At 35.8% G+C, this 25988-nt stretch overlaps 2 protein-coding genes across 4 annotated transcripts in view; one reads left to right on the forward strand and one right to left on the reverse strand.

Annotated features, from left to right (window-relative positions):
* Positions 1–25988, forward strand: part of Cep85l (centrosomal protein 85L) — an 86402-nt gene that overhangs the window by 11727 nt on the left and 48687 nt on the right. For 2 of the 3 annotated variants that reach the window (XM_090338219.1, XM_090338220.1), the window contains exons 2-3: positions 3493–3651; positions 9096–9865. In XM_090338219.1, coding sequence (XP_090194345.1) covers positions 3493–3651; positions 9096–9865 — 929 coding nt within the window. Of the gene's footprint in view, positions 1–3492; positions 3652–4331; positions 4410–9095; positions 9866–25988 lie in introns of those variants that run through there. The other variant, XM_090338221.1, reaches the window with a different exon arrangement.
* Positions 14145–24246, reverse strand: Pln (phospholamban). The gene is made up of 2 exons (XM_090337670.1): positions 24156–24246; positions 14145–14949 (listed from the first exon to the last, which is right to left on the reverse strand). Exon 2 carries the CDS (start codon positions 14850–14852, stop codon positions 14694–14696), a length of 159 nt encoding a protein of 52 aa, XP_090193796.1. The 5' UTR covers positions 14853–14949; positions 24156–24246; the 3' UTR covers positions 14145–14693.

The raw sequence follows: 25988 nt of genomic DNA on the forward strand, positions 1-25988 counted from the left end.
AATAAATGAAACAGGTTACATTTTTTTCACTTGATGCTGATCTTCCTGTATTTCCAATGTTATTTTAAAGTAAGTTACATCTGAGCATTTAGTATTTGACTTCAGAGTTGAAATTGATATTTAAAAAAATGTGGCATTCTGCCTTACAAAGAATAGTTTAGTGTTGTGCAGTGTCTGGAAATGCTTGTTGTTCTTACAACAATGCTTTGTCTTTGTTTTAAGAACAGTTTGATAGTTATCCAGTTGTAATAACGTTAAAACTTTATTAGCAAAGTTCATTGAACCTTATTTTTTCTTTTTTGTCAGTGCGTGACACTTACTAGAGACTAAATGTTCCCATTTAAGTTGTATAGTCTTAGAACCAATTTGTGAGAAAATTTTCCTCATCAAATCACATGTTCCCATTTAGGTTGGTTAGTCTTAAAACCATTTTGTGAGAAAATTCTCCATGTCAAATCACAGTTTTCCCTGCTTTGTGACTTCAGATTGACTTGTCCAGAGACAAGATATGTTGTTCTCATTTGAATGTATTCCTTCAATGTAATGAAAAGATTAGAATTTTGTTCATGGTATTTGTTAACTTCAGTGGTCAAACAAAAAAACACATATTGGTTCTTCTTTGTAAAAGTTAAACAAGTTCAAGATGGAAGAGATTAGCCAGGCGAGGTGGCTCATGTCTGTAATCCTAGCCACTCAGGAGGCTGAGATCTGAGGATCTCCTTCAAATCCAGCCTGGCACTAAAGTCCCTGGGACTCTTATCTCGATTAACCACTAGAAAACAGGAAGTGGTGCTGTGGCTGAAAGGGTAGGGTGGTAACCATGAGCTGAAGAGCTCAGGGACAGTGCCAGGCCCAGAATCTAAGCCCCATGACCTCCACTACCATCAACAACAACAACAAAAAAGATGGGATTGCTGTAAAATGTCTTTTGAATGTGATACTTCTTAAATGCCAGTATATGTATATGGATTATTTCATCATTTTTAAATTTATCTTTTTGAGATTTGTCTTTGTTATGGTCTTTTTAAAAAAAGCTGCATAAGTTTCTTATAATTATATATCAATACTTTATTTTCCATATTTATATTTTTAGTGTTTGCCTTTAAAATATTTGAATAATGATTTGTTTACTTCAAATATTACATTTTTTTAATGTCCCTTGACAAAGAAAGTTTATAAGGAGGCAGGCCACTGAAGGAAATTCTGAGATCATTTCCATGTGTTACTAAGTATAGAAAGGCTCTAGTATGTAGAGACAGTCCTGATTTATGATGGCTTAAGAATTTTCAACTGTACAATGCTATACATTTTGATGTTTTCCTGTGCTGTATGTTTGTAGGCACAGCTTATGTAATTATGAGGGGAACCAACTTACACTGTACAGAATACTATATAGCTAAGCTAGCATGTTTGGCAACTTAGGTCTGTTAAGTTCATTTGTAATTTGTAATGTTTTCAATTCATGATGAATTTATGATATAATTCCTTCCCTAAATCATGGAACATCTGTTTTCTTCTGTGACTTGGAAGTGGAATTGAGAGTTTTTAGAAAGGTGGAGTGCTAGCAATATCTCTGACCATTTTTCTGTCTGTCACTTGTAGTGAGCTTTAGGTAGGAGTTAGATACCAGGTAGTTGAAATTGTAATATTTGCTTTAGAAATCTGTTCTATAGGTGTCATATTTAAGACAGGTGATACTGAGATACTATGAGGGTAACTGAAGGTTTTACTCACTGTTCTTTCTAAAAATTAACTATTTTCCCTGGTAATAGGGTCGGTCTCCCGAGAAAGCTAATATGAGATGATAACCAAGGTATTGATTTAAAAGCTTATGAAGGTTGACAAAATCATAAGGTAGAGGGGCTGGGAGTTTGGCCTAGAAGTAGAGCACTTGCCTAGCATGCATGAAGACCAGGGTTCCATTCCTAGGTACCATATACATACAAAAAACTTGGAAGTGGTGCTGTGGCTCAAGTGGTAGAGTTCTAGCCATGAGAAAGCCCAAGGACAATGCTCAGGCCCTGAGTTCAAGGCCCAGGACTGGCAAAAAAAAAATGGTGAGGTAGAGATATGTTGTGGGTTAAAATGTAACACTACAAGGCCTAAAATAGTTTTTGCTTTTGTGGTTTTATGTGCTTTTAAAAATAAAAATTGTTACTAGGGATTTGTTGAATTAAATTTTTTTTTTGCCAGTCCTGGGCTTGAGCTCAGGGCCTGAGCACTGACATTGGGCTTTCTCAAGGTTAGATCTCTACCACTTGAGCCACAGCACTACTTCCAGCTTTTTCTATGTGTGTGGTACCGAGGAATCGAACCCCGGTTGTCTGTGCATGCTAAGCAAGCACTCTACCACTAGGCCAAACTCCTGGCCCTGAAGTTTTGTATCTTAGTCTACAGCCGGTTTATACTATCAGAGTCAAATATTGATACAGTTTGAAAAGTAGTATACATAAATTTTAGTATAACTGATAGAATGGATAACAATGGTAATGATGGCGTAAATGCTCATACAATGCATTTGTTCCTTTAGTAAATTTTTGTAGTCAGTATTAACATTTAAGTAGAGTTCCTTGGGAAAGCTTTCCCCTTTTTTATACCCATATACATAAATGTACAATTTTTCCAGTTTGTATTATATATATAGCTATGTAAATGTTCCATCTTACATAGCTCAATATATTTTGGATGTCCTTTTCATGTTAAAAATAGGTTGGTAAATTGTCTTAGTATTTGCATATTATCAGCCCATTTACAGATAAAGTATTTTGGTTTTAGGCATTTATTTTAAGCAGTATACTATCAGGAATATTTTGATATATGTACTTTGTTTTGGAGGGGTCATGGTAATACTTGATCCGCATTCCCAGCTGTGCTTATGTCATTTTGGACTGTTTCTTTAGGATAAATTCCTGTAAGTTCCTTTGCTATATTGTCATTTAAATACGTGTGCCCAAATTATCTTTTGAAAGGTTGTTCCAGTTTATATGCCACAAGTCATATGAGTATTCTTTTTCCTTTGTTGATTCACACTTATCAAATGCTTACAAAGGTGATTAAAAAAACAAAAATATTTGTTCTTGTCTTTATTTCTCATTATTAGTGAGATTGAGTATCTTTCTGAACATACTTTCCATTTACATGTACAATTATCCTGTTTACTATGTTTGATGGGTGAGAAAGTGCCAGAGACCTTTATGTGTTTAATTGTCTTAAGTTTGTGCAGTTGTGTCTTTACCACAGCAGATGTTACCTCTAAAGCTCAATTGAAATGATAAAGTGAAAATTTGTTATTTGTTGACACTTTTTTTTTTAAGAGGAGATTGGGTAGTGTGATGGGAAAAATGAATAGTTGAGCATCTAAAATACAACACTAACACAGTGTATCCTGAGCAGTTATGGTTTTTCGTCAGCAGGGGTCTTCTTGGAACTGTATACCTGTGACTATGAAGGGGCTACTGCACTTGTGTTAATTGCTCACATTTTCCCTTACAGGCCCAGATTATTTATCAGCATGGTTACCTGGTAACGAATCATTGTGGCAGGCCACAACTGTTCCACCCAACCATCGAAATAACCGCATGAGGAGACACAGTACAGCTTCTGACAGTGGCGACACGGGCATTGGCACTTCCTGTTCCGACAGTGTGGAAGGTAAGCTAAGCTGCATAGTGACCAGACACCAGTCTTTGAAAGGTGGTTGCAGATTGGGACTATTTAAGTGGTATATTGTTCCAGAGTAAAAATTATGGTGCTTGAATATTTAATAATTTATGTATTGTTATGTCTTGTAATTTAGTATTGCTACATTGTGAATTGTCGTGCTCTATTACATTTTTTCTTTCTTTTCCTAACATTTTATTATAATTCTAGTTTTTTTAAAAAAATTGAATTAGAAAAAAGCAGTACAGAAAGATTCCATGTAGTCATTACCCATTTCCTCCAGGGAAATATCTTACAAAGCTATGTGATAATAACAAGGCCAAGGCAATGACATTGGTTAAGTGAGGATACCGATCAGGGCAGGGGATGTGGCTCAGTGGTGGATAGCTTGCCAAGTGTGTACCTGGCACTGACTTCAGTCCCCAGCACTAGAGAGAGGGAAAAAAATGCAGAACATTAGGATATTCTTATGTTGTCTCTACCCTCTTCATTCCACTCTAACTCTTGGAAAGCACTTGTCTATTTTCCAGTTCTGTAATTTTGTCATTTCAAGAGTACTATCTAAATGGAATCATATAGTACTTTAGTATGGGGTTTGAACTCAGGGCCTCATGCTTTCTAGGCAGGTGTTCTGAGTACTACCTCAACCTGTTTTGGCTTTTGTTTTACAGGTAGGGTCTCATTTTTGTCTGGGGCTGGTTTCAAACCTTGATCCTCTTATCCATCCTTCCTCACAGCTGGAATGACAGGTCTGTACCACCACCCCTGGATTATTGATTGAGATGGAGGGTCAAGTTTTTTGATCAGGTTGGCCTTGAACCATGATTCTCCTAACTTCTGCTTCCCAAGTAGCTGGGACTACAATTGTGAGCCACTGTGCCTGGCCAGAGTATATAACTTTCTTGTTGTTTTGCCAATCCTGGAGCTTGAACTCAAGGTCTGGGCACTGTTCCTGGGCTTTCTCAAGGCTAGTATTCTTATCATGTGAGCCACAGGACCCTTCTGGCTTTTTCCATATATGTGGTTCTGAGGAATTGAACCCACGGCTTTGTGTGTACTAGGCAAGCACTCTACCACTAGGCCATGCTCCTGGCCCTTTTTTGTGTGTGTATGTGTGTGGGAGGGAGGTCATGGGGCTTGAAATGGGTCTGGGCACTGTACCTGAGCTCTTCAGTTCAAGGCTACCACCCTACCCTTGAGCCAAGCCCCACTTCCCATTTTCTACAGTTTAATTGGAGATAAGAGTCTCAGGTCCTTTTGTGCCCGGGCTGGCTTTGAACCTTGATCCTCAGATCTCAGCCTCCTGAGTAGCTAGGATTACAGGTGTGAGCCACTTCACCCAGCCCTTTGTTTTTGTTTTTCTTTTCCTTTTCTTCTGTTGGATTGAAATCAGGGTCTGGGCACTATCCCCGAGCTTTGTCACTGAAGCATGATTAGATTCATCCATGTTGTATAGTGTTTCAGTTCTTTTAATTGCCTAATAAATAATTGTCTGCTATATAGGCAGTGCATTTATCCCATTTATCAGTTGATGGAAATTTTTACTATTTCTCTTTTTTGGCTAATGAATGCAGTGTCTCTGAGTATTTTTGCAAATATTTCTGTGTGGATACATTTACTTTTCTCTTGGGTATAGAGTAGACTTGCTAGGTTTTATAGAAACTCAAGTTTTTGAAAACTAGCTGTTTTCTAAAGCACTATAGCATCTTGCATCCTCACCAGCATTATGTGAAGGTTCTAGTTTTTCCATATCCTTCTCATTTTCTGTTATTTAATGGCTGTTAGGTGTTATAGATTGTGGTTTAGTTTGTATTGTCTTGGTAACAAATGATATCAACTGTCTTCTCATGTGATTTCATGTGACCTTTTCTGTATTTTCTTTGGAGAATGTTTATTCGGATTCTGTGTTCATTTTAAGTCGAGTTATTGTGTTAATTGAATTTAAAGAGTTTATGTTTCTAGTCCACGTCCAAGTCAGTCCACACACAACTGCTAACAATTATCAACCCATTTTTATTGCTAGTTGTTTTATTTGATCAACTGCAGCAAAATAATTCAACATTAAAAGTATCCTTAATTTATCTTTATTTTCTTATGTGCTTAGGCTTTGGAATTTAGCTGAGCAACCATTGCCTAACACAAGGTCCCGAAGATTTTTTTTTTCCTGACGGTTTTATAGGTGTGTGATCTGTTTGAAGTACTATTTGTGGTTGATACCTGATACCAAGTAGGTGTCTAGTTTAATTATGTAGCCAGGGTCTCTCCAACTTGGTCCCTTAGCTATTAACATAGCAACTGTGACATGTACTCTTACATATGTGTGATGGTAATTAATCTGTAGGCTGTCTTTTTAGCCTGTTGGATATGTCTTTTGCAGTGCAGAAACTTGTTAGTTTCATGCAATCCTGTTTATCAAGTTTTTCTTTAATTTTCTGTGTTTCTTGACCTTTATTCAGAAAGTACTGATTGTTTCTCTTTCTCCTTCCTGTAATAATTTCATGGCTTTAGCTCTTACATTGAGGTCTTTGATCCATTTTGAACTGATGCTGGTACAAGGTGCTAGATAAGCATATGGTTTGTTTTCTATACGTGGCTATCCAGTTTTCCCAGAACTATTTGTTGAAGAGCGTGTCTTCTCTTCCAGCCTATGCTTTTGGCTACCTCATTGCATAGTAGATGGCTATAAATCAATTGGTTTATTTCTGGGTCTTCTGTTCCATTGGTCCTCAGGCCTGTTTTTTTTTTTGTCAGTACCAAGATAATTTTCATTACTGTGCCTCTCTAATGGAATTTGAGTTTTTGTATTATTATACTGACAGCACTATTTTTTCTGCTAAGGATTGCTTTTGGGATTTGGGATTTTTTGTGGTTCTTTATGAAATTTTGGATTTTAAAAAATCTCTTTGAAGAATGACGTTGGGATTTTGGTAGATACTGCATTTTGTAAATTGCTTTGGGAAAAAATCAAACATCCTTTTATCATAAAAGCTCTGGAGAAGCTAGGAAATCTTGTAACATTCCTCAGCATAATAATAGGCTATTTATGACAAACCTACAGCCAACATTATACTTAGTGCTGGAAACCTAAAACCATTTCCTCTGAAATAGGAATGAGACAAGTCTACTCTCTTACTCCTCTGAAAATAATGCTTGTATATCTAGCAAGAGTGGTGTTTCTATGTGCATCTTTATTTTAATTATTAAGAAGTTGTACAAAGGGGGTTACCATTATCTCTTCTCTTCTTTTCCTTTTCTGGTGCAGGTTTTCAGGTTTGATCTCAGGTTCTGGGTGCTATCCCTGAATTTTTTTTTGCTAAAGGCTAGTGTTGTACCACCTGAGCCATTTGGTTTTTTGGTAGTTTAGTGGAGATAAGAGGCTCACCAACTCTACTTCCAGGGCTGGCTTTGAACTGAGATCCATCTTCAGATCTTAGTCTCCTGAGCACCTAAAATTAGTCTCCTGGTGACTGGCTCTATTACTATTTCTAAATTCCCTATTCTTCTCCTTTTCACTGAATTGCTTTATGCTCATTTCCTACCAGCATTCATTTTAGAGTATTGAAAACACTTTGGCCAGCCATAGTAGTTCACAAAATTTCAGCTATTCAAGAGGTCAATGTGCAGATTGTGTTCAAGGCCAGGTCATTAGGGATAGCCCATCTCCAAAGTGAAATAACAAACAAAAAGACTAAGGGGCATAAGTCAAGCAGTAGAATATTTGTCTAGCCTATGATGAAGCTCTAGGTTCACTATCTAGTTTGTGTGTGAAGGTGGAGGCTGGATGAGAAAAGAAAGGGAAAAAAATTACCTCAAAACATATGTAATACTTCAAATGTTTGTTTAAAAAAAGGCAGTGTTACATATGTTTCAAAAATGTTCCCCCTCCATGATATTATAGGATATCAATGTGTAATGTGATGTGATCCTGATATTAAAGGGAAAGAGAGAAAAATGTCATAGTATATAAAGTTGTTGCCTTTATGATTTTTAATTTGAAAAGTAAAATAAAATATATCTGACATTGGGTAATCTATTAAGCTGTTGGATTTTAAATCTGAATGCTTTGGTACAGGTTGTATAGTATTATTTATTATTTTGAAACTGTAAAGGGTTACAACAACAAATCCACAAAGGTGTCTTGTACATAGATTTCATATAGATGCACACAAACAAAAGCAGGAATTTCCTAAATGCAGAATGGTTAGTCTTGTTCATTTTTGCTGTTATTCCTTTATCTGTACTATCTTTCCCTTTTCATCTCAACAAGGGGGGAAGGAAAAGGGGACAAAAACATGAGAAGGGGGATCAAGGTTTGAGAAGTAATGTACCCACTACATGATAAATGTATCTGTAGCCCTGTATACATTACCTCGACAATAAAATACAATTAAAAACAAAACAAAAGAGAAACAAACAGGAATTTTCATTTTTCTACCTAGCTCATAACCATCCAATTTATTTATAAATAAAATATATGTGAATTATCAGCATTTCTTTTTCTTACTGACTTCCTTTGGCCTAGTGGTAGAGTGCTTGCCTAGCATGCATGAAGATTCCTTGGTACCACATACATAGAAAAAAGCTGGAAGTAGTGCTGTGGCTCAAGTGGTAGAGCTCTTGCCTTGAGAAAGTCCAAGGACAATGCTCAGACTTTGAGCACTGGACTGGCAAATAAAAAAAATAATATTAGAACACTCTTCAGGTCTGTTCTGGTATAGTAGTCTGAAAGATCTGGATTAAGTATGAAAGATATCATTTGTTTTCTCACATAACCTTCAAAGATCCTTGTGTGACGTGAGGGACAGATTAAGGGACAGATATTCAGATATTTTGGAAGTAAATGTGTACAACTTAGTGACTTGGTGAATGTGAAGCAAAAAATGGGAATTAAGGGAGACCCCAAATTTCTTGCTTGGGGTTTGTTGCAGTGGTGATGCCAGTCAGTGAGACTGCAAACTTAGCCAACTCCTCTGTCTCTGCAGACAAAGTTCTAGAACTTTGATTATTTTACATTATTTCAGGAGCTCCATTGCTCTTATTTCTAATTTGAATTTGTGTTGGTAGGGTATACTGAAAAGTTCAGATTTGGCATCCACAGTAGAGGAAAGACACTGAACATATCAATTTCTGATATTTTCTGATATGTTGGAGACTTCAGACCTCTCAGTGGAGAAGAGACTTTTAAATGTATATCACTTTGATTACATAGCCTAAGTATATGTTTTCAGACCATTTTTTGTCATTACATGTACTTATGTAGGCATTATGTAGAAATAATAGTTGAAAATATGTTTGACTTGTTTACCTCCTTGTTTGGAGGAAGTCTTATGAGAAATATATGAGAAATCATGTCCAGATTTATTTTGGCTTTTTGTCTTTTACCTCATTCTCTGATATGTTAACGATAACCAACTTGAGAATCTTTTCTCTTTCAGATCACTCCACTTCAAGTGGCACGCTGTCTTTTAAGCCTAGTCAATCATTGGTTACACTTCCCACTGCCCATGTGATGCCGTCTAACTCCAAACACAGGGAATCATTAGCATCAGGTGGCTCAAAATGGAGTACAGGCCTCATGCAAACCTTGGGAGACCACAATAGAGGGGATCAGGACTCTTCTCTAGACATGAAAGACTTCCGGCCCCTTCGGAAATGGTCATCTTTATCCAGACTCACTGCCCTGGACAACTACAGCCAGGCTACCACTGCACACACAGATGAGCTGAAGAATGGTTTGGAAAAGACAGGGAGGGGCAAGGCTCTCACATCACAATTGAGGACTATTGGGCCTAGCTGCTTACATGATAGCATGGAGACGCTGAAACTAGAGGACAAGGAAATAAATAAAAAACGGTCATCAACTCTGGACTGCAAGTATAAATTTGATAGCTGTCACAAAGACGATTTTAGATCTTCCGCTGCTCTTAGAAGACAGACCTTGGACATGACATACAGTGCCTTACCTGAGAGCAAGCCCATTATGACGGGCTCAGATGCTTTCGAATCTCCAAAATACTTAATGCTTGGGCAGCAGGCAGTTGGTGGAGTTCCAATTCAGCCTTCTGTGAGGACTCAGATGTGGCTTACAGAGCAGTTACGGACAAACCCTTTGGAAGGTAGAACTACAGAGGATTCTTACAGTTTAGCTCCTTGGCAACAGCAGCAAATGGAGGAGTTTCGACCAGGAAGTGAAACCCCAGTACAGGTAAGGCTAAAACCTGGTGTTAGCTTCTCTCACCACCTTGCCAGTGGTAGAACCCAATTACCCTTTGTAGTGTGCGCAGGACAGTGTCCACATTCATGGTGTTTTGGGTTTTTTTTTTTTTTTTTTTGGTCATTCATGAGGGCTTGAACTCTGGGCCTAGCACTGTCTTTGAGCACTTCAGCTCAAGGCTAGCGCTCTACCACTTGAGCCACAGAACCATTTCCTGTTTTTCTGGTGGCTAATTGGAAATAAGGGTTTCATGGACTTTTTATGCCTGGGCTGGCTTTGAACCTTGATTCTCCGATCTCAGCCTCCTGAATAGCCAGGATTACAGGCATGAGCCACCACACCCATTTTCACTGTGTTTTCATTTTTCCACCACAAGTTAACAGGCCATATTATCGTAAACTTGAATAATATTGTGTTGGTGAAAAAAATTCAAAAAGCATTTGCAACTTAAAATTTGTGCCTCATTTGGTTTTCACTTTCTCCTTAGTTAAAATGAGCATGATAACAAAATGTTCTATTTCAAGAAATAGAAAGGTATTGACATGATATAAAATTCAGAGTAAAACTATCTCTTCTGGTTGTGTTACAATTACAACCTGTATGATTCTTAACCTGTCATTTAATTTCTCTGGACCTTGGTTCATCCATAAAATCTAGAAGGTGGAGGTAAAGCCATTTGTGGTATTTTGGCAATGATTGCATTTAGATTTCAGTCATATTCACTTATTTGAAATTAAGTGAAAATCTTGAGCATCAAGATTTAGTAATCAGTTCAAGGAGATCACTGTATAGAAAGAGAAATAGTGCATTATCATTGTTCCTCAGTGGAAATAACAGGTAGATGTGTAAATTTCTTGACCTGAAAAGTATCTATTTCAAGACTTTTTTTTTTTTTGGCAGGGGGGTTTGAATTCAGGGCCTAGGCACTGTCCTACCACCTGAGCCACAGCACCACTTCTGGCTTTTTCTGTATATGTGGTACTGAGGAATTGAACCCAGGGCTTCATGTATGCTAGGCAAGCACTCTATCACTAAGTCACACTCCTGACAGTTTTCTATTGCTCATTTGCACTGGCAAATCCATTTGCTGACATAAATCTTGTTACTTACTTTTTTTTTATTTTATTTTTTTTATTGTAATTAGTAAAAGGGTTACATGATTTGTTACTTACTTTTTATTATCAAAATTTTCTTAAACTACTTATAAAAAGTCACAAAATTTGCCTATAATAAAACTTTTAAATTGCATTTATTACTACTAATAACCAAATACAATATAAAAGATGAAAGGACTGTAGCTAATGAGGTTATCCTGGACATGGTACCAGTCTCTTTACTGACAGATTTGTTTATTCTTTCTCTTATGTTCGCTTATATGTTTAAAATTCTTACTTGTAATAATTGGTGTGAAGAAGATGAGACTTTGTGCCTTTGGGACTTGATCAGTCAAAATATTGACACCTGATAATTTAAAATAGTTGTTGGTTTTCTTTTAGATAAATAGTTTCATGACTTAAAGGACTTTACTTTTGTCGAACATGACTAGGAATGAAAATAAAATAAGAATGATCTCTAATTTGAAAATGTTTTATGTGTTTTACTGTGTTCTTTGAAAAGAAATTTTCTTATTCATTTTTGCATCTTGTTTTGTCTTTAATATTTAAGTACTTTTTATTAGTATAAATTAACCATTCAGAGGAGTGTATTATGATATTTATATGTACTGGGGTGTGGACTTGACACTACAGATGTGTACATGACACTGTACCTATGACTCATATTCACCTAGAAAAGTTATTAATGCATTTGATCTATATTTTAAAACAACTTTAATATATAATTTGGCATATAGTTTCTACATATTTGAAAGTGTGCATACAAGCAGAAATTCCTATTTTGCCAGAAGACTCAAAAACACAGGACAAGTAATGTGTAGTTTATGTTAGGCTGCCCTCTTGTGTTCATACTAGGAAATCTTTAGACCCTTGCAACATCAAAAGTACAATTAAAATAAGTCATTATCCAGCACATACTCTAGGGAATTCGAACATTCATTTTAATGTAGATGATTCTAACTATCTTCCTTAAATAGGAAGATAGTTTCAACAAATTAAGATATATAAAGGACAGTAAAAATTTTAAGTATGTGCATTTTCGTATTTATACATAAGATTTGAATATATTCCACAGAGAATATATTTCAACACTTAATATTTAAATATATAGCCTTCTCATAATGATAAACAGAATAGTGTAAAATTGGATTTTTTTCCTCTCTTTCTCTGTCTGTTTCTGTCTGTTTCTGTCTCTCTCTGTCTCTCTCTCTGCCTGTCCTGGGCTTGAACTGAGGGCCTAGGCACTGAGCTTGGGCTTTCTTAAGGCTAGTGCTCTACCACTTGAGCCACAACACCACTTTGAACTTTTTCTGTGTATGCTGTGGTAGCAAGGAATTGAACCCAGGGCTTCATGTATACCAGGCAAGCACTCTACCATTAGGCCACACTCTTGGCCCTTTTGTTCTCTATTTTAATAATTTATAATATTTGAAAATGTCACCTTAAAATTTCAGTGAAAGACAGAATGAAGAAAAAAAGGTCTTGTTTTATTGAGAAAAATCCTGTCACTTTAGAGGAAAATGGGTAATCAATGGCATGTTATAATGAAAGACTTATCAGCTCTAATTTTCCACTTATTTGTAATGCTGTTGCAATTAATTATAGAACACGGGTAATTTTGCACAGAAAATTACTAGCCCAGTGGGTTAGTGTCTCCTCTAGAATTTATAAGTTTCCTGGCTGTATCTGGGTGGACTGTTGGGGAATTCCCAGGTAGCCAACTGCTTGACAACTGTTGTGTAGATATTCATGAACCAAAGTGATCTCCCTCTCCATCTCCATGGCATCTGGTGATTCCATGAGCTGAAAAGTAAAGCCTTTCTCAGTGCTCAGTTAGGACTGTTTGCATTAAAAATCAAGGTGGAATCCGCCAGGGTGCCTTTCAGTTGATGATTATTCAGCCATGAAAGCCAATTACATTATTTGCAGGAAAGTAGGTGGAACTGGAGAGCAACATGTTGAGTTGAATATTCTAGGTTCAGAAAAACACATATTGCATATATTTTTGTATGAAAAATCTAAACCTAAAATATGTATGGGTGTGTTTTTATATTATGAATGTAATTGTACGACTAGTCTGGAGGAGACAAATAGAAGTAGGAAGGAGAATATTGGGGGTGAATCATACAGAATTATGTCCTGTCTGTATCCGCAGATAGTACAGTGAAACCTACTAAAGAAACGAAAAAGGTTGGAGAAAAGAGCATTGGAGTTGTAATAATGAGATTACACTACTATATATGCATTTTCAGAATACTGTGTGGAAACTCTTCAGAGAATAAGTACAAGCTAATTTTTTTTTTTTTTGCCAGTCCTGGAGACTGAACTCTGAGCTTGAGCACTGTCCTTGGGCTTTCCTTATGGCTAGTGCTCTACCGCTTGAGCCACAGCACCACTTCCAGTTTTTCTGTGTATGTGGTGCCAAGGTCTTTGTGCATGCTAGGCAAGCATTCTACCACTAGGCCAAACTCCTGCCCCTTGTTTCATATTCCTTTAGGAAAGTTTTTTGGAAAGTTTATTCCTTACTAATTGATGTGTTAATATATCTTGAATGTAAGTACTTTGGACTTGGGTTACTTAGATTTTAGTGAATATATTTCCGAACCTTTTTTTTTTCTGTTGTTAGGAGATGTTTCAAGGGAAACTGAAAATGTACTCAATAAGAAAGTAATTGTAAATTAACATTTCTAGATCTATTATTAGGCTCATTGAAGTAGTCTACAAAATGAGTGTTAATTGTTAGATTCAGGAAAATAGCTATATCCTATCACAAATAATACATAGGACACAAATTTGTTTAAAATAGAATATAGGAATTAGTTAATATTTGAATTCTATCTCTGAATATTAACTAATTCTGGTGGATAATTGGAGATAAGAGTCTCATGGACTCTCATGCCAGGGCTGGCTTTCTGAACCATGATCCCTAGATCTCAGCCTCTTGAGTAGGATCACAGGCTTGAGATAATGTATTTTCTCACTGAAAATTTTTTCTTTCCTTGCCTACATTGGTTATGATGTTAGAATAGAAGACTGTATGTAAAGCACTTAGGGACAAGTTAGAGTATTTGACCACTGATTCATATCAGTTCTTTTTTACTTAAAAATATTACTATGTCCCAGAAAAGAAAGGTTAATTTACTCATACTAGAATATTAATCTAGGGTAGAAAATGAAAAGTTTCAGTTTTAGAATGTTGGTTCTGATAAAAAGCAGTTACCAAGACTTGTAAATAATAATAGTTGTAAAAATAGAGATGAGAAAAGTCAGTGGGTTACTTTAAGGGAGACTTAAATTATTTGAGTATTTAGTGAAGACAAATATTTACTATCAAATAAGAGTTAAATTGCAACATATTTACCTCAATGAGTAAAGATAAAGCTAGTCATATAAAGTGAACTTATTAGCAGTGCTATTTCAAAGTTAAATCTCTTCATTCTCTAAAAATATTTATGAAAGACATTCTTAAGCCATTTGTAGGAAATCAGCAATTACATTTTTATGCACTTATAGTCATTGCATGGTTTGAAAATAAGCCCCTTTCATGTTTACAAGATTCAGCAGATGAATATAGCTGCTAACATTTCTTTTGATAAGGAAATTTTTCTACTCAGGAAGTTTGCTTTGTTGTTTTCGCCTCTTCATGGGATGGCAGATTTTAAGCTGATGTGGCAAGTTGCAGATCTCCAGTCTGCAGCAGAACTTCAGAGAAGCATCACGATGATACAGATTAGCAGAAGACATATTAAGATGAGACAGAAATTGACAAATAGGTTCTGGAGGTTTTGTCGTGCTTGTTGAGGCATTTCAATAGTAGAGGCTCTTCTTATAGCAGAGCGAGTGAGGTACTGGACTTTCTCCATGTTACCGGGAAGGTCGTAGTCTACAGTGCCAAGGTGGTCAAGAAAAAGTTAAAAAACTGGCAGCCAAATGTGAGATAACTGTCTTCTTTTAGTTTGCCTAGAAGATAAAAATAGCAAATACGATTAGGCTCGTATGTCACTTATTCTCTGTGTTGGTAAGTCAGAATTCCACACTAATCGATCTACACTATTGGTATTTTGTAATCATAACGTCTCCATAGTCCCCGTGTGTGTACATGCATATGTCTCATTCTCATTTCTCTTATTTTTTTTTGGTGGCATGTATTATTATTTGTCTTGTGGTTGGGATGTAACAACTTTAGTCTTTGCCTTCTTCCAAACTGACTACAAGCATTACTTGGTTGATGGTACAGCTTGAAAACAAAATTGAAGTGAGTATTAGTATATTAATTGCTCCAGAGCTAATCTCTAGAGCTAAAAAGGAAATGCATCTAGCAAATTATTGTTGAATTTTGATTTCCCCCATAAAATGAAATAATTGAGAAGTTTAAATAATTAAACTTCTGTCATGCCCCTTTATGCCTCTTTCTACCTGTGTAGTGTCACCTTAAATAACATTTCAGCAAACTTTGGTATTATATATTGAACACTAGTTCAAGCTCAGAAGTCATAGTTTTTCATAATTGCATTATGTACCATGGACAGTTCCAATTTACAAATGTGTGTTTGGAGGACAGTATGTGCCTTGCCTTCTGTCAAAGCTTTTGTAACATTGGTACTTTGGGGCCCAAATCTATGATAATAAAAGCAAAATGAAAGAATACATAGAAAAAATATAAGTTAAAATTCATTATAAACTCTCCAGAGATAATTGATATTAACATTTGGAAATATTTTTATCAGAATAGTTCTGTACCAACTTTCAAATAATAAAACTTAAAAATGGAATATAAGCCTGGTGCTTAGTGGCTCATGCCTGTGATCCTAGCTACTCAAGAGGCTGAGATCCGGGGATTGTGGTTCAGAAAGTCAGCCATGGCACTAAAGTCCATGAGACTCTTATCTCCAATTATCCACCAGAAAACTGGAAGTAGTGATGTGGCCCAATGGAAGTAGTGGCTCAAGGGCAGTAATCTTGAGCTGAAGAGCTTGGGGACAGCATTCAGGCCCAGAGTTCGAGCCCTACAACCAACAAAAAATAAATAAAGCTGTAGTTAACAATCTGGAGATAATGGTGATATTTGTGTGAGGATACAGTCTGAAGTTTTAAATTTTTTGGTAGTACTGGATATGAACTCAAAGCTTCATAGTTGCTAGACAGGTACTCTGCCTTGTGAATCCTACCTCCAGCCCTTTTTGGTTATTTTTGAGATGAGGTCTTGATGTTTTCTGGAGTTGCCTGAACCGCAATGCTCTTATTTATACTTTTCCCTTAGCTGGAATAACAGCTACATACTAATATGCCCAGTTTTTTTCTTTTTTTTTTTCTGGAGATAAGAGTCTTGAGAACTTTCTTGCCTGAGCTGCCCTGGAACTGTGGTCCTTTTGATGTTAGCCTCCCATATAACTGGGAGGAAAGGCATATTGCCATCATGTTCAACAACTGGCTGTGAACGGAGTCTTGAACTTTTGTCTAGATGGCCTCCAACCATGATCCTATCCATCTCCTGAGTAGCAAGGGTTATAGATGAGAGCCACCACCACTATGCTAAAAATTACCTGGAGAAAAGTAAAACACGGAAGAGAGAAGATGGTCAGTAGTTCATCATGAAGCATATGCAGGACTTACCTGTAACCTGACAGTGATGAGTGTCATGTTTCCATAAATACTCCATTCCACATAACTAATGACTTTGCCCTTTGCACACGTTCTGCTTTACCTGGCACTCCTCCTCTCCCTTTTCCCCTGATCACTTTACTGCCCTTTGATTCTCTGCCTGGTAAAATCTAGTTGATCTTGAAGTTTATATATTGTTTCCTGATAAAATTTGTATTTGAATTAGTTATCAACTCTCCTGTGTTTTAGGATGACTTCATTGTGACAGTATCTGCTATAAGGCTATTGCTTGCTTTCTCAATGTCCCTGTCTCTAGTTTATCAACAAAGGAATGGTATGTTCACTTTGTCTTAGTACTCAGTGCAGAATAGGCATCACAGTAAAGTTCAGTGGAGAAATATTTTGTTTTATCACTAAAGGTTTCCTATTACAGATGAGAAAACTAAGGCTTAGAGAATCGACTTAAGTTCATGGTCTCTTTACTAACATGTTAGCATGATGTAGACTTTGTATACATGGCATTTGGTTTGTGAAATTGCAAGAGGTAGGCCCCCCACTCTTTTTTTTTGGTCCTAGGGCTTAAACTCAGGGCTTGAGCTCTGTCCTTAGCCTTCTCAAGGCTAGGGCTCTACCACTTGAGCCACAGCATCACTTCCAACTTTTTCTGTGTACATGGCACTGAGGAATTGAGCCCAGAGCTTTGTTCATGCTAGACGTGCACTCTACCACTAGGCCAAAACTCTGGACCCCACAGTTCTTTTTTATATATATATATTTTTATTGTAATTATTAGAAGGGTTACATTATATTCACCAGATAGAAGGTGCATTATTTCACAAACATTGATACCCTTTCTCATGTCTTAGTCCCCGTTTCCCTCCCCTTAGCCCCTCCTCTCATCCTGTTTTTCCTCCTTCCCTATCCTATTTCAAATAACCAAATAAGCATATATGCAATATATCAGATAACAAGGTAAAATACTGTAACAATATGAGATAATCAAGGAACAGCAAAAGAGATGAGAGATAGCATAGTACATTAAGGATAACAATCACTCCTCATATGGTTTTTGTTTCTATATCCTGAAGGTCCTTTCATTTAGCATCATCCTATATAGCCTTATGCATCTAGGTTTTGCTCTGTTGTAAATCTCTGCTAGGAGAGCCCAAGGTTTCTACTGATTATGACAAATGACTGAAACCAATGAGGGAAACCATTGAGCCTATGTTGCTTTGAGTCTGGCTTACTTCACTTAATATGATTTTTTTAAGTCTTTCCATTTCCTTACAAATGGGGTGATGTTCTTTTTGACAGCAGCATAGAATTCCATTGTGTATAAATAGCACATCTTGTTGATCCACTCATCAACTGAGGGGCATCTGGGTCGGTTCCCTATCTTTGCTATGGTAAATAGGGCTGCCATGAACATGGTTGTGCTAGTGGATTTAGTATGTCCTTGTTTCTGGACGATTGGACCCCACAGTTCTTAAAAACTAAAAATCTAAAAATCTTTTTTACATGTAGAAATGCTAGTAGTATGTATTTTTTAGGTTCGATTTATTTTACAGTGATATAATCTACTGTGTTGGATCTTAATTCTGATGGACTAATTAGCTATGTTTCATCCATAGAAGGTGAGGCTTCCTGTTAGATATGTCGGAGTGTGAAAACCACACACTCCTATTTTTGGAGTTTGGTGTTAACCTTCACTACAGCATAATTTTTGTCAGGTGTTTTACCATCTTTTTTTCTTTGAACTGACCAAAACTCTACATGCTTAGAAATTCTGTTCTCATTGTTTTTCCTTTGTTATAGTTAATTATAGTTAGTCTTTAATAGAGTAGTAATTGATAGAAGGTATAGACATAATTTTATTGTTAGACAATCTGATCTTTTTAGAGCATTCTTTTAGGATAATGAGAAATAATGTTTAGATGTTCTAACCCTGGGTCTTGCTTTACAGCTACAGAAATGGAGATTACCTCTTTTATGTTTGTAGCGGGTATAGGAAGAATATTCATTTGAAGACAAACTTAAAAAGTAATTATTAATGCCCTAGTATCAAGAGTATTGAAAGATACTTGATGGTAGATAAGAGGCAACAAGCTACCCACAGTGTTAGTTAAATGTAAAGTTCAGGATTACTCTGATTTTTGAAAGGATGGGAAGAACACAACTTATTTTTTGTGGTATTTTTATAAAGCCTTTTTTCATCTTTTGCTCAAAGTCAAATTCTAAAGAAAAAAGTCAAATTCAAGAAAGTGTTTAAGTAGTTTTAAAAATAGAAACCACAAACATGTATGATTTTTTGGAGGGGGGGTACATGGGGCTTGAACTAGACCTGGGCGCCGTCCCTGAGTTCTTCAGCTCAGGGCTACTGCCCTACCCTTGAGCCAAGCCCCACTTCCCATTTTCTGGAGTTAACTGGAGATAGGAGTCTCAGGTCCTTTTGTAACCAGGCTGGCTTTTGAACCTTGATCCTCAGATCTCAGACTCCACAGTAGCTAGAATTACAGGTGTGAGCCACTGTGCCCGGACAACATCTATTATTTTTGAGCAAAGATTATGTGCCATCATTAGGCAGCTCATTTGATAGAAGGTACCAGGCACTGGGAACCCTCACTGTGTCTACAGTGAGGTCCAGCTCATTGGTAAGATACGTTCTTGTGGTTGTTTTAAATATGCTATGTGGACTTATTTTTATTTTTTCCCCTCTTGGTTTATCCTCTGTTGCTGCTGTATCTGATTTTGGTACCTGTTGTTTATATACACATTTGTTTATTTGAATCAGGGAAGGGAAGGGGGAAAAACGATGAGACAGAGGATAAAGGGTGAACCCGAGTAACAGTGATATTCACAAGACAGTATCTTGGAAATGAGCTTTACAACTTGGGAGGGAAAGTGGGGGAAAAAAGATGGGAAAGGGTAACAGTGTTCAAGAAGTAATGGACTCACTACCTTTTGAATGTAACTATAACCCCTCTATACATCACTGTGATCATAAAATTTAAAAAAATACAGCCTTAATAGTTGTATAAGCTTGAATAGTAATCACCTACCAAAGAAAATGCTTTGGAGAACTTTTTGAATTTAAAATTTTGGAGGTATTACTTTAGCCAAAGTTATACATTCTTAGGATTCTTTATAGATTTTAGAATTTCATTTTGGTTTTTAGTAAACATGGGCAATAAAGAGCTTGCTATTCTTATCCTACACGTGCATTACCACATCATCAACATGTATAAATGAAGCCTTGGTGTGTAGGATTCCACCCTCAGTCTAAAACGGATAGCTCCTACATTCAAAGAATAAGCAGCTCAGACGCCTCTATTTCTAAAGTTTTCAGTCTACAGATGGAGTTTGACTATTAGGATTATTAGTTTTACATTTTTGTTATTTGCTATTCCCACAGGTAAGCTGGAAGTACTTGTGTATCTTTTTTTTTACCTGATGAAATAAATTAGGACAGTTTTTCATTTTATAACTTGTTGATTTGTAAAAGTTCATACCATGTGATAACTTTTCTGTAAATATTATCTAGTTTTAACCTTGCAGGTTCTATTTAAAGTTACTTTGTGCCAACATTCTAGAATGCTTAGTACAGGCTGGATCTATGAAGAAATTTTTTTCAGCTGCTTCCATCTGGGTATGGTATAAACTGTGTAAACATAAAATATGAATATATTCTTTTTTGGGGGGGCAGTTATGGGGCTTGAACTTGGCCTGGCTACTGTCCCTGAGCTCTTCAGCTCAAGGCTACCACCCTACCCCTGGGCCTGGGGGTTGTCCCTGAGCTGTTCAGCTCAAGGCTACTGCCCTACCCTTGAGCCAAGCCCCACTTCCCATTTTCTAGAGGTTAACTGGAGATAGGAGTCTCAGGGTTTTGTTTTTTTTTTGTGCCTGGGGTGGCTTTGAACCTTGATCCTCAGATCTCAGCCTCTGGAGTTGTAGGATTATAGGTGTGAGCCACCATGCGGCTATGAATATATTCCTAAGTTCTGAATTGTTCTCACAGTGTAATGTCTTGGCTTTAAATTTCTGCCTCAAGGAGAGTTTATTAAACGACAGCACCGATTTTTTCTCTGAAATCAGTACATGGCTATTGCTACTATGGTTGTAGACTTCTTTATTTCTAATGATTTGAAAACATGCTTGTCTTACAATATTCTTTCTAATCTTTTGAGTGTTGGGTCTTATGATTTTATTTAGTTTGGAGTAGATATTGGGAGGAGGGTTGGAAGTCTTAAGGAAAAATATAATTTAACAAACCTCATTAATGTGAGTGCACCTGTCAGTTTTGTTGAAAGCCATGAAAGTGGATGGAGTACATCTTACACAGCACTAGAGGGCCTCAGCTGACTATAAATGTACTGGGTAGAGCCCTGCAACATGGCTTCATTTTTCTGTTTGTCTGGTAATGCATGCCTCAGAACTCAGTAGGGTAAGAACCAGCTATTTCTGTTCATGTTCAGACACAAAGCTATACATGGAAAATACCTCCAGACTTACCTGTTTGCTTATACCATCACCATGTGGAAATTCATATTTCAGACACAAATTAGTGATTTTCATAGATTAAATACCAATCGAGATTTTTGTTTAGGCACTTTGAAACAAACTTGTATGTTTAAAGGGTAGAATGAGGGGTTAGAAATAAAATAGATGGAATATGAGGATTTAATATAGGAACAGGCATTTGAAAAGTTATGAGGAGAAATTGGGACTTTTTTAGGAAACAAAATGAAGGTAAAATTGTAAAACAAGCTATATAATAAGGGACTTTATGTCTACATGACATGTTATTTTAAAATTTTATGTGATTACTTTGAATTTTCTCTCAAAATTATTAGTAACTAAGAATATGTTTCTGGCTTTGAAAAAGCAGATTGTGTAAATTGACATGAAATGGAATGATTTAAAAGTAGTATTTGTTCTCTAAATTTGCTTTCTGAATGCCATTTTTAATTTATTTTTTTGTGGGTCTTGGGGCTTGAACTTGGCCTGGGCACTGTCTCTGAGCTCTTCAGCTCAAGGCTACTACCCTACCCTGGGCCTGGATGTTGTCCTTGAGATTTTCAGTTCAAGGATACCGTCCTACCCTTGAGCCAAGCCCCACTTCCTATTTTCTAGTAGTTAATTGGAGATAAGAGTATCAGGTCCTTTTGCGCCTGGTCTGGCTTTGAACCTTGATCCTCAGATCTCAGCCTCCTGAGTAGCTAAGATTACAGACATAAGCCACCATGCCCACTTATTTATTTACTTTTTGCCAGGCCTGGGCCTTGAACTCAGGGCCTGAGCACTGTCCTTGGGCTTTCTCAAGGCTAGAGCTCTACCACTCGAGCCACAGCACCACTTCCAGCTTGTTTCTGTATATGTGGTACCGAGGAATGGAACCGGGGTCTTCGTGCATGCTAGGTAAGCACTCTACCATTAGGCCAAACTCCCGGCCCCTTATGAATGCCATTTATAATATGAAGTACTTTAGTTTCCTTTGTCAGTGTTCTGCTTTTTTTTTCTTTTTAACCATGTTGGTATGTAGGATGCCTAATGGGCTTTAGAGTTGTGAGATCTAGGCTTCCACAGAGGTCCTGTTTCTGTCATCTTGAATCATTCTCCTGTTTTTGTAATCTTGAACTGTTTTTCTATGTTTCCTAAATTGTGAAACTGATATTATGTGCCATACAGAGAATTAAGATAAAAAAATTTGTGTGTAAAAGTGTATTTGAAAATAGTTTCTCAAGAATAAGGAAGAATAAGGAAGTTTTTCATCACTTCTTATTTCTAGAGTTAGTAAGTAATAAATATATTATCTCATAACTTATTTCCAGTTACAGTTTTAATACATTATGTGGCTTAAATTATAATGAATAAATTGTACATTTTATACAGTAAATTTTATTTCATTTTGCAAATATAATGCAAATATTCTGATATTTCTAAACATTTAGATTTATATAAGTATTTTATACATATATTCTGCTGTGTCTAATCAGTTAGTGAGATCAAGAAATAATGTATGTAACCTAAATGCAATTTCATTTATGCAAGCATTCTATCTCTGTTACTAGGATTAAGAAATTATATGCATATTAATATTCAATAAAATGTAATTATTTTGCTTTATGTTCTTAAATGTTGTTCAAATCTAACAATACTTTTAGCACTTAATTTTAAAGCATATGACCTTGAAAACAAAGGCACTTCTCAAATGTCACCTTCCAATAGACATGAGCTATTTCATACATAATACCTAGAACTGTAGCATTATGTTTAGAATTTTAGGTACAGTCATGTAATTGTATAATTTCTATAAATTGGATACAGTGTTTAACTTTAGAAACAAAATTTCTTTTGTTGAAGTTGTCTATTTTGCAGAATGCAATGATGAAATTCTGGTGAAAACCTCATTAAATCCTCTCCATTGAAAGGACTCAAAAGCACTGACGTTTGAGAAAGTAATTTAGTGGACATTTTAAGACAAGCAGAAATATGCATATAAAAACTCACTTTAAGGGTGCCTCAGTGGCAAAGAAAAATTTGGAATGTCTTAAGGAAAGCTGATTTGGCCTGAGCAGCAGAGTTAATTAACATGTGTTTAGGAATTGAGAATTCTAGAGGTAAATTTTATAAAAACTATGTCATTTTATATGCCCTGATATACTTTTAACAATAAAACATTTCATTTATTAATTGAGCATTGTAACATCAAAGAATCTAAACAGAAATCATAAAGTTTATTGTGGTATCTCTATCCCTAGGAAACGGAGAAACGTGGGAGGATACTAACTTCATCTGTGTATCATTAATAGGGCAAACATGCATTCAGTTTCCTCAAATGAAATATTTGGGAATGTTTGTATGCCAAAAAAATTTCAATTATTCTATAACTTTGGAAAAACTTTTTAGGTGTTTTTGACAAGTGCTCTAAAGTTTTTGTTTTTTTTCAATAATAAAGTATTGAACTTAAAGCATTGAACCTTAAGCATTTCAATTCTTGAATTCATGCAAGTTTAAGTAGTTTTTAAAAGTTGGCTACAATTTATGGGGGAAAGCTCACAAGTTCATTTTCAAAGTACTTTGCATAATACATTCTAAAATTATTTTATATTATCTTAAGAATCACAATTATTATATTGGATTGGGTATGCTGATAATGTCACACAGCTATTCATATTGTCCAAATATAAACAGACAGCCTAGTCCTGCACTGTATGTCAGCAGAGTAACATGTACTCAATGAAGCCATTGTTAAATCAAGGCAAATCATCACTGTCAGCATTTATGTAACATAATTGGGAAGTTTTTAAGTTGGCACTAATTCCTATTTGAAAAACAAACTCAGTATGAAAGTAAGATTAAATTAACACACATAATCAGAATTTAAGATCCAGTATCTTTGATGCTGGTTAAGCTAACTTTTACTGTCACAAAGTGGATAAGCTAGAAATTAAGGATTCTGTTTTCTAACTTTGAACTCAACTTTAAAAAGTGTGATTAATTACATAAAAGTTCAGTAAGTCTGAATCGTAGAAACAAGAATTTCCAAAATTATGAGTCTGTCTTACCTTAGCTTCTGTGTTCACCACAAGGCAGGGTATCAAGTGTGTGAAGTCTTGCTTAGCTGGGAAGTTTTCTGACTCCAGCAGGTTTATGCAAACAGTTGCTGTAGGTGAAGGAGAAAAAATAGGGAGGTCTTTATGATGTCACACAGAAATTCTGAAGTTATGATTGGTTAATTATAGTATCACAACCAAACTTTAGAACTTCACTACTAAACTCTAGAATTTCGTCTTTCCTTCTTTACGCAGAGATCATCAGCACTTTGTGTTTTACTTTTTAGTTTTGGAGATGAATGAAAGATAAAATCTTGGGGTAGTAGAAATTGTTCCTTAAAGATTTATACATCTTCAGCCTTAGAGGCAATTGTATTCTGACGTTGATGTTAAAGAGCTAACATGATTACTGTCATAGAAATTTTAATAGAGAATAATGATCCATGTTTATGTGAAACAACTCTGACTCAAATTGTTGATGTTGCTTTGATACTGAACTCTGTAGCAAGATAAATGTTTTCACTGAATCAAGTTTTATACCTTTTCTTGGCTTATATTGTTTGTTTGGTGTTTATCTGCGTGTGTATTGAAAGGAAATGTGTAAGAAAACTATTTTAATAACTCAGGTCAAAAAAACTATCTTATAAAAAACTATCTTATATAACTGATGAATGTATTTAATCTGTGGTTTTCTTCTGTAAGTTTAACAATATATGAGTAACCCCAAATTAAATTATGTATTGTCCCAGAAAAAATATTTATCTATAAATTTAAGATTTTTCAGTAGCTGCATAAAATCATCATAAAATTCTAATAAATTTTATCAAGAAGACACAGTATCAGAAAAAAACAGTTGTAGATTCTAGTTATTTGAGTGACAGTGAGGCTTCACTGGCACAATTGAACATGTTTTAATATCTATAAAGTATTAGTAAGTGGAATAATATGTTGAACTTTTTAGAATAGTTTATCATGGGAGTGAGGAAAGAATACTTTCAATAAGCCACAGTATTGAACTGTTTCCTGTTTGTGTAGATTTATTTTTAATTAAATTTACTTAAATCACTATACTTGCAAATACTAAATTTTTTTGTTTTATTTTGGAAGAGCTACTTATATTTTGTTTAACATTTCTGGCAAAGTGAATGTAGCTTGCTTCACTTTGCTCTGGGGAACTAAAATGTGTAGCAGCAGCTGCTACTTGTCCTTAAATGGATATGATCTTGGCTTCTACCAAAGAAAGATACAATGCCGCTCTTCAGCAGATCTCGTTTATTTAAAGAATCATTTTTAAAACCAACTGAAAAAATATTTTAGCAAAGATCCTCTGTAAACATTGCTAAGGGAAGGCTTGCAACTTAAAGTAAATTGCAAATTAATATTTAACACTGCTCAGTTCTTTACAGTGAAGTTTTTCTTTTGACCAAAAGGACCCTTACAGAATAAGGGTCTCTTATTTTCAATGACCAGTGATGATAATATGAAGCCTTAGAAGATTAGAGTAATTTAAAGAAGATAATACAACTGTTAAAGGACAAACATAATTCACATCTAGATACTTTTAGTTTTAACTCCTGATAAAATTAGCATACTAGAAGGCAGAATCAAGTTTAGTTATAGCATATATAAAGAAATTCTTGAAATGGAGATATATAAATTTCTTGGACATTATAACATTTTTTTGGGAAATCCACCTATGTGTCAGTTATGTGTTTATTTGAAAATGAAGTTTAGGAAATTATTATAGTAAAAAGATTTGTAAGAATAGGGAGTTGGGCTGGGCGTGGTGGCTCACACCTGTAATCCTAGCTACTCAGTAGGCTGAGATCTGTGGATTGAGGTTCA

The sequence above is a fragment of the Megascapheus bottae genome, chromosome 8 (assembly GCF_031878675.1).
Source record: "Megascapheus bottae isolate mThoBot1 chromosome 8, mThoBot2.hap1, whole genome shotgun sequence".
Taxonomy (NCBI): Eukaryota; Metazoa; Chordata; class Mammalia; order Rodentia; family Geomyidae; genus Megascapheus; species Megascapheus bottae.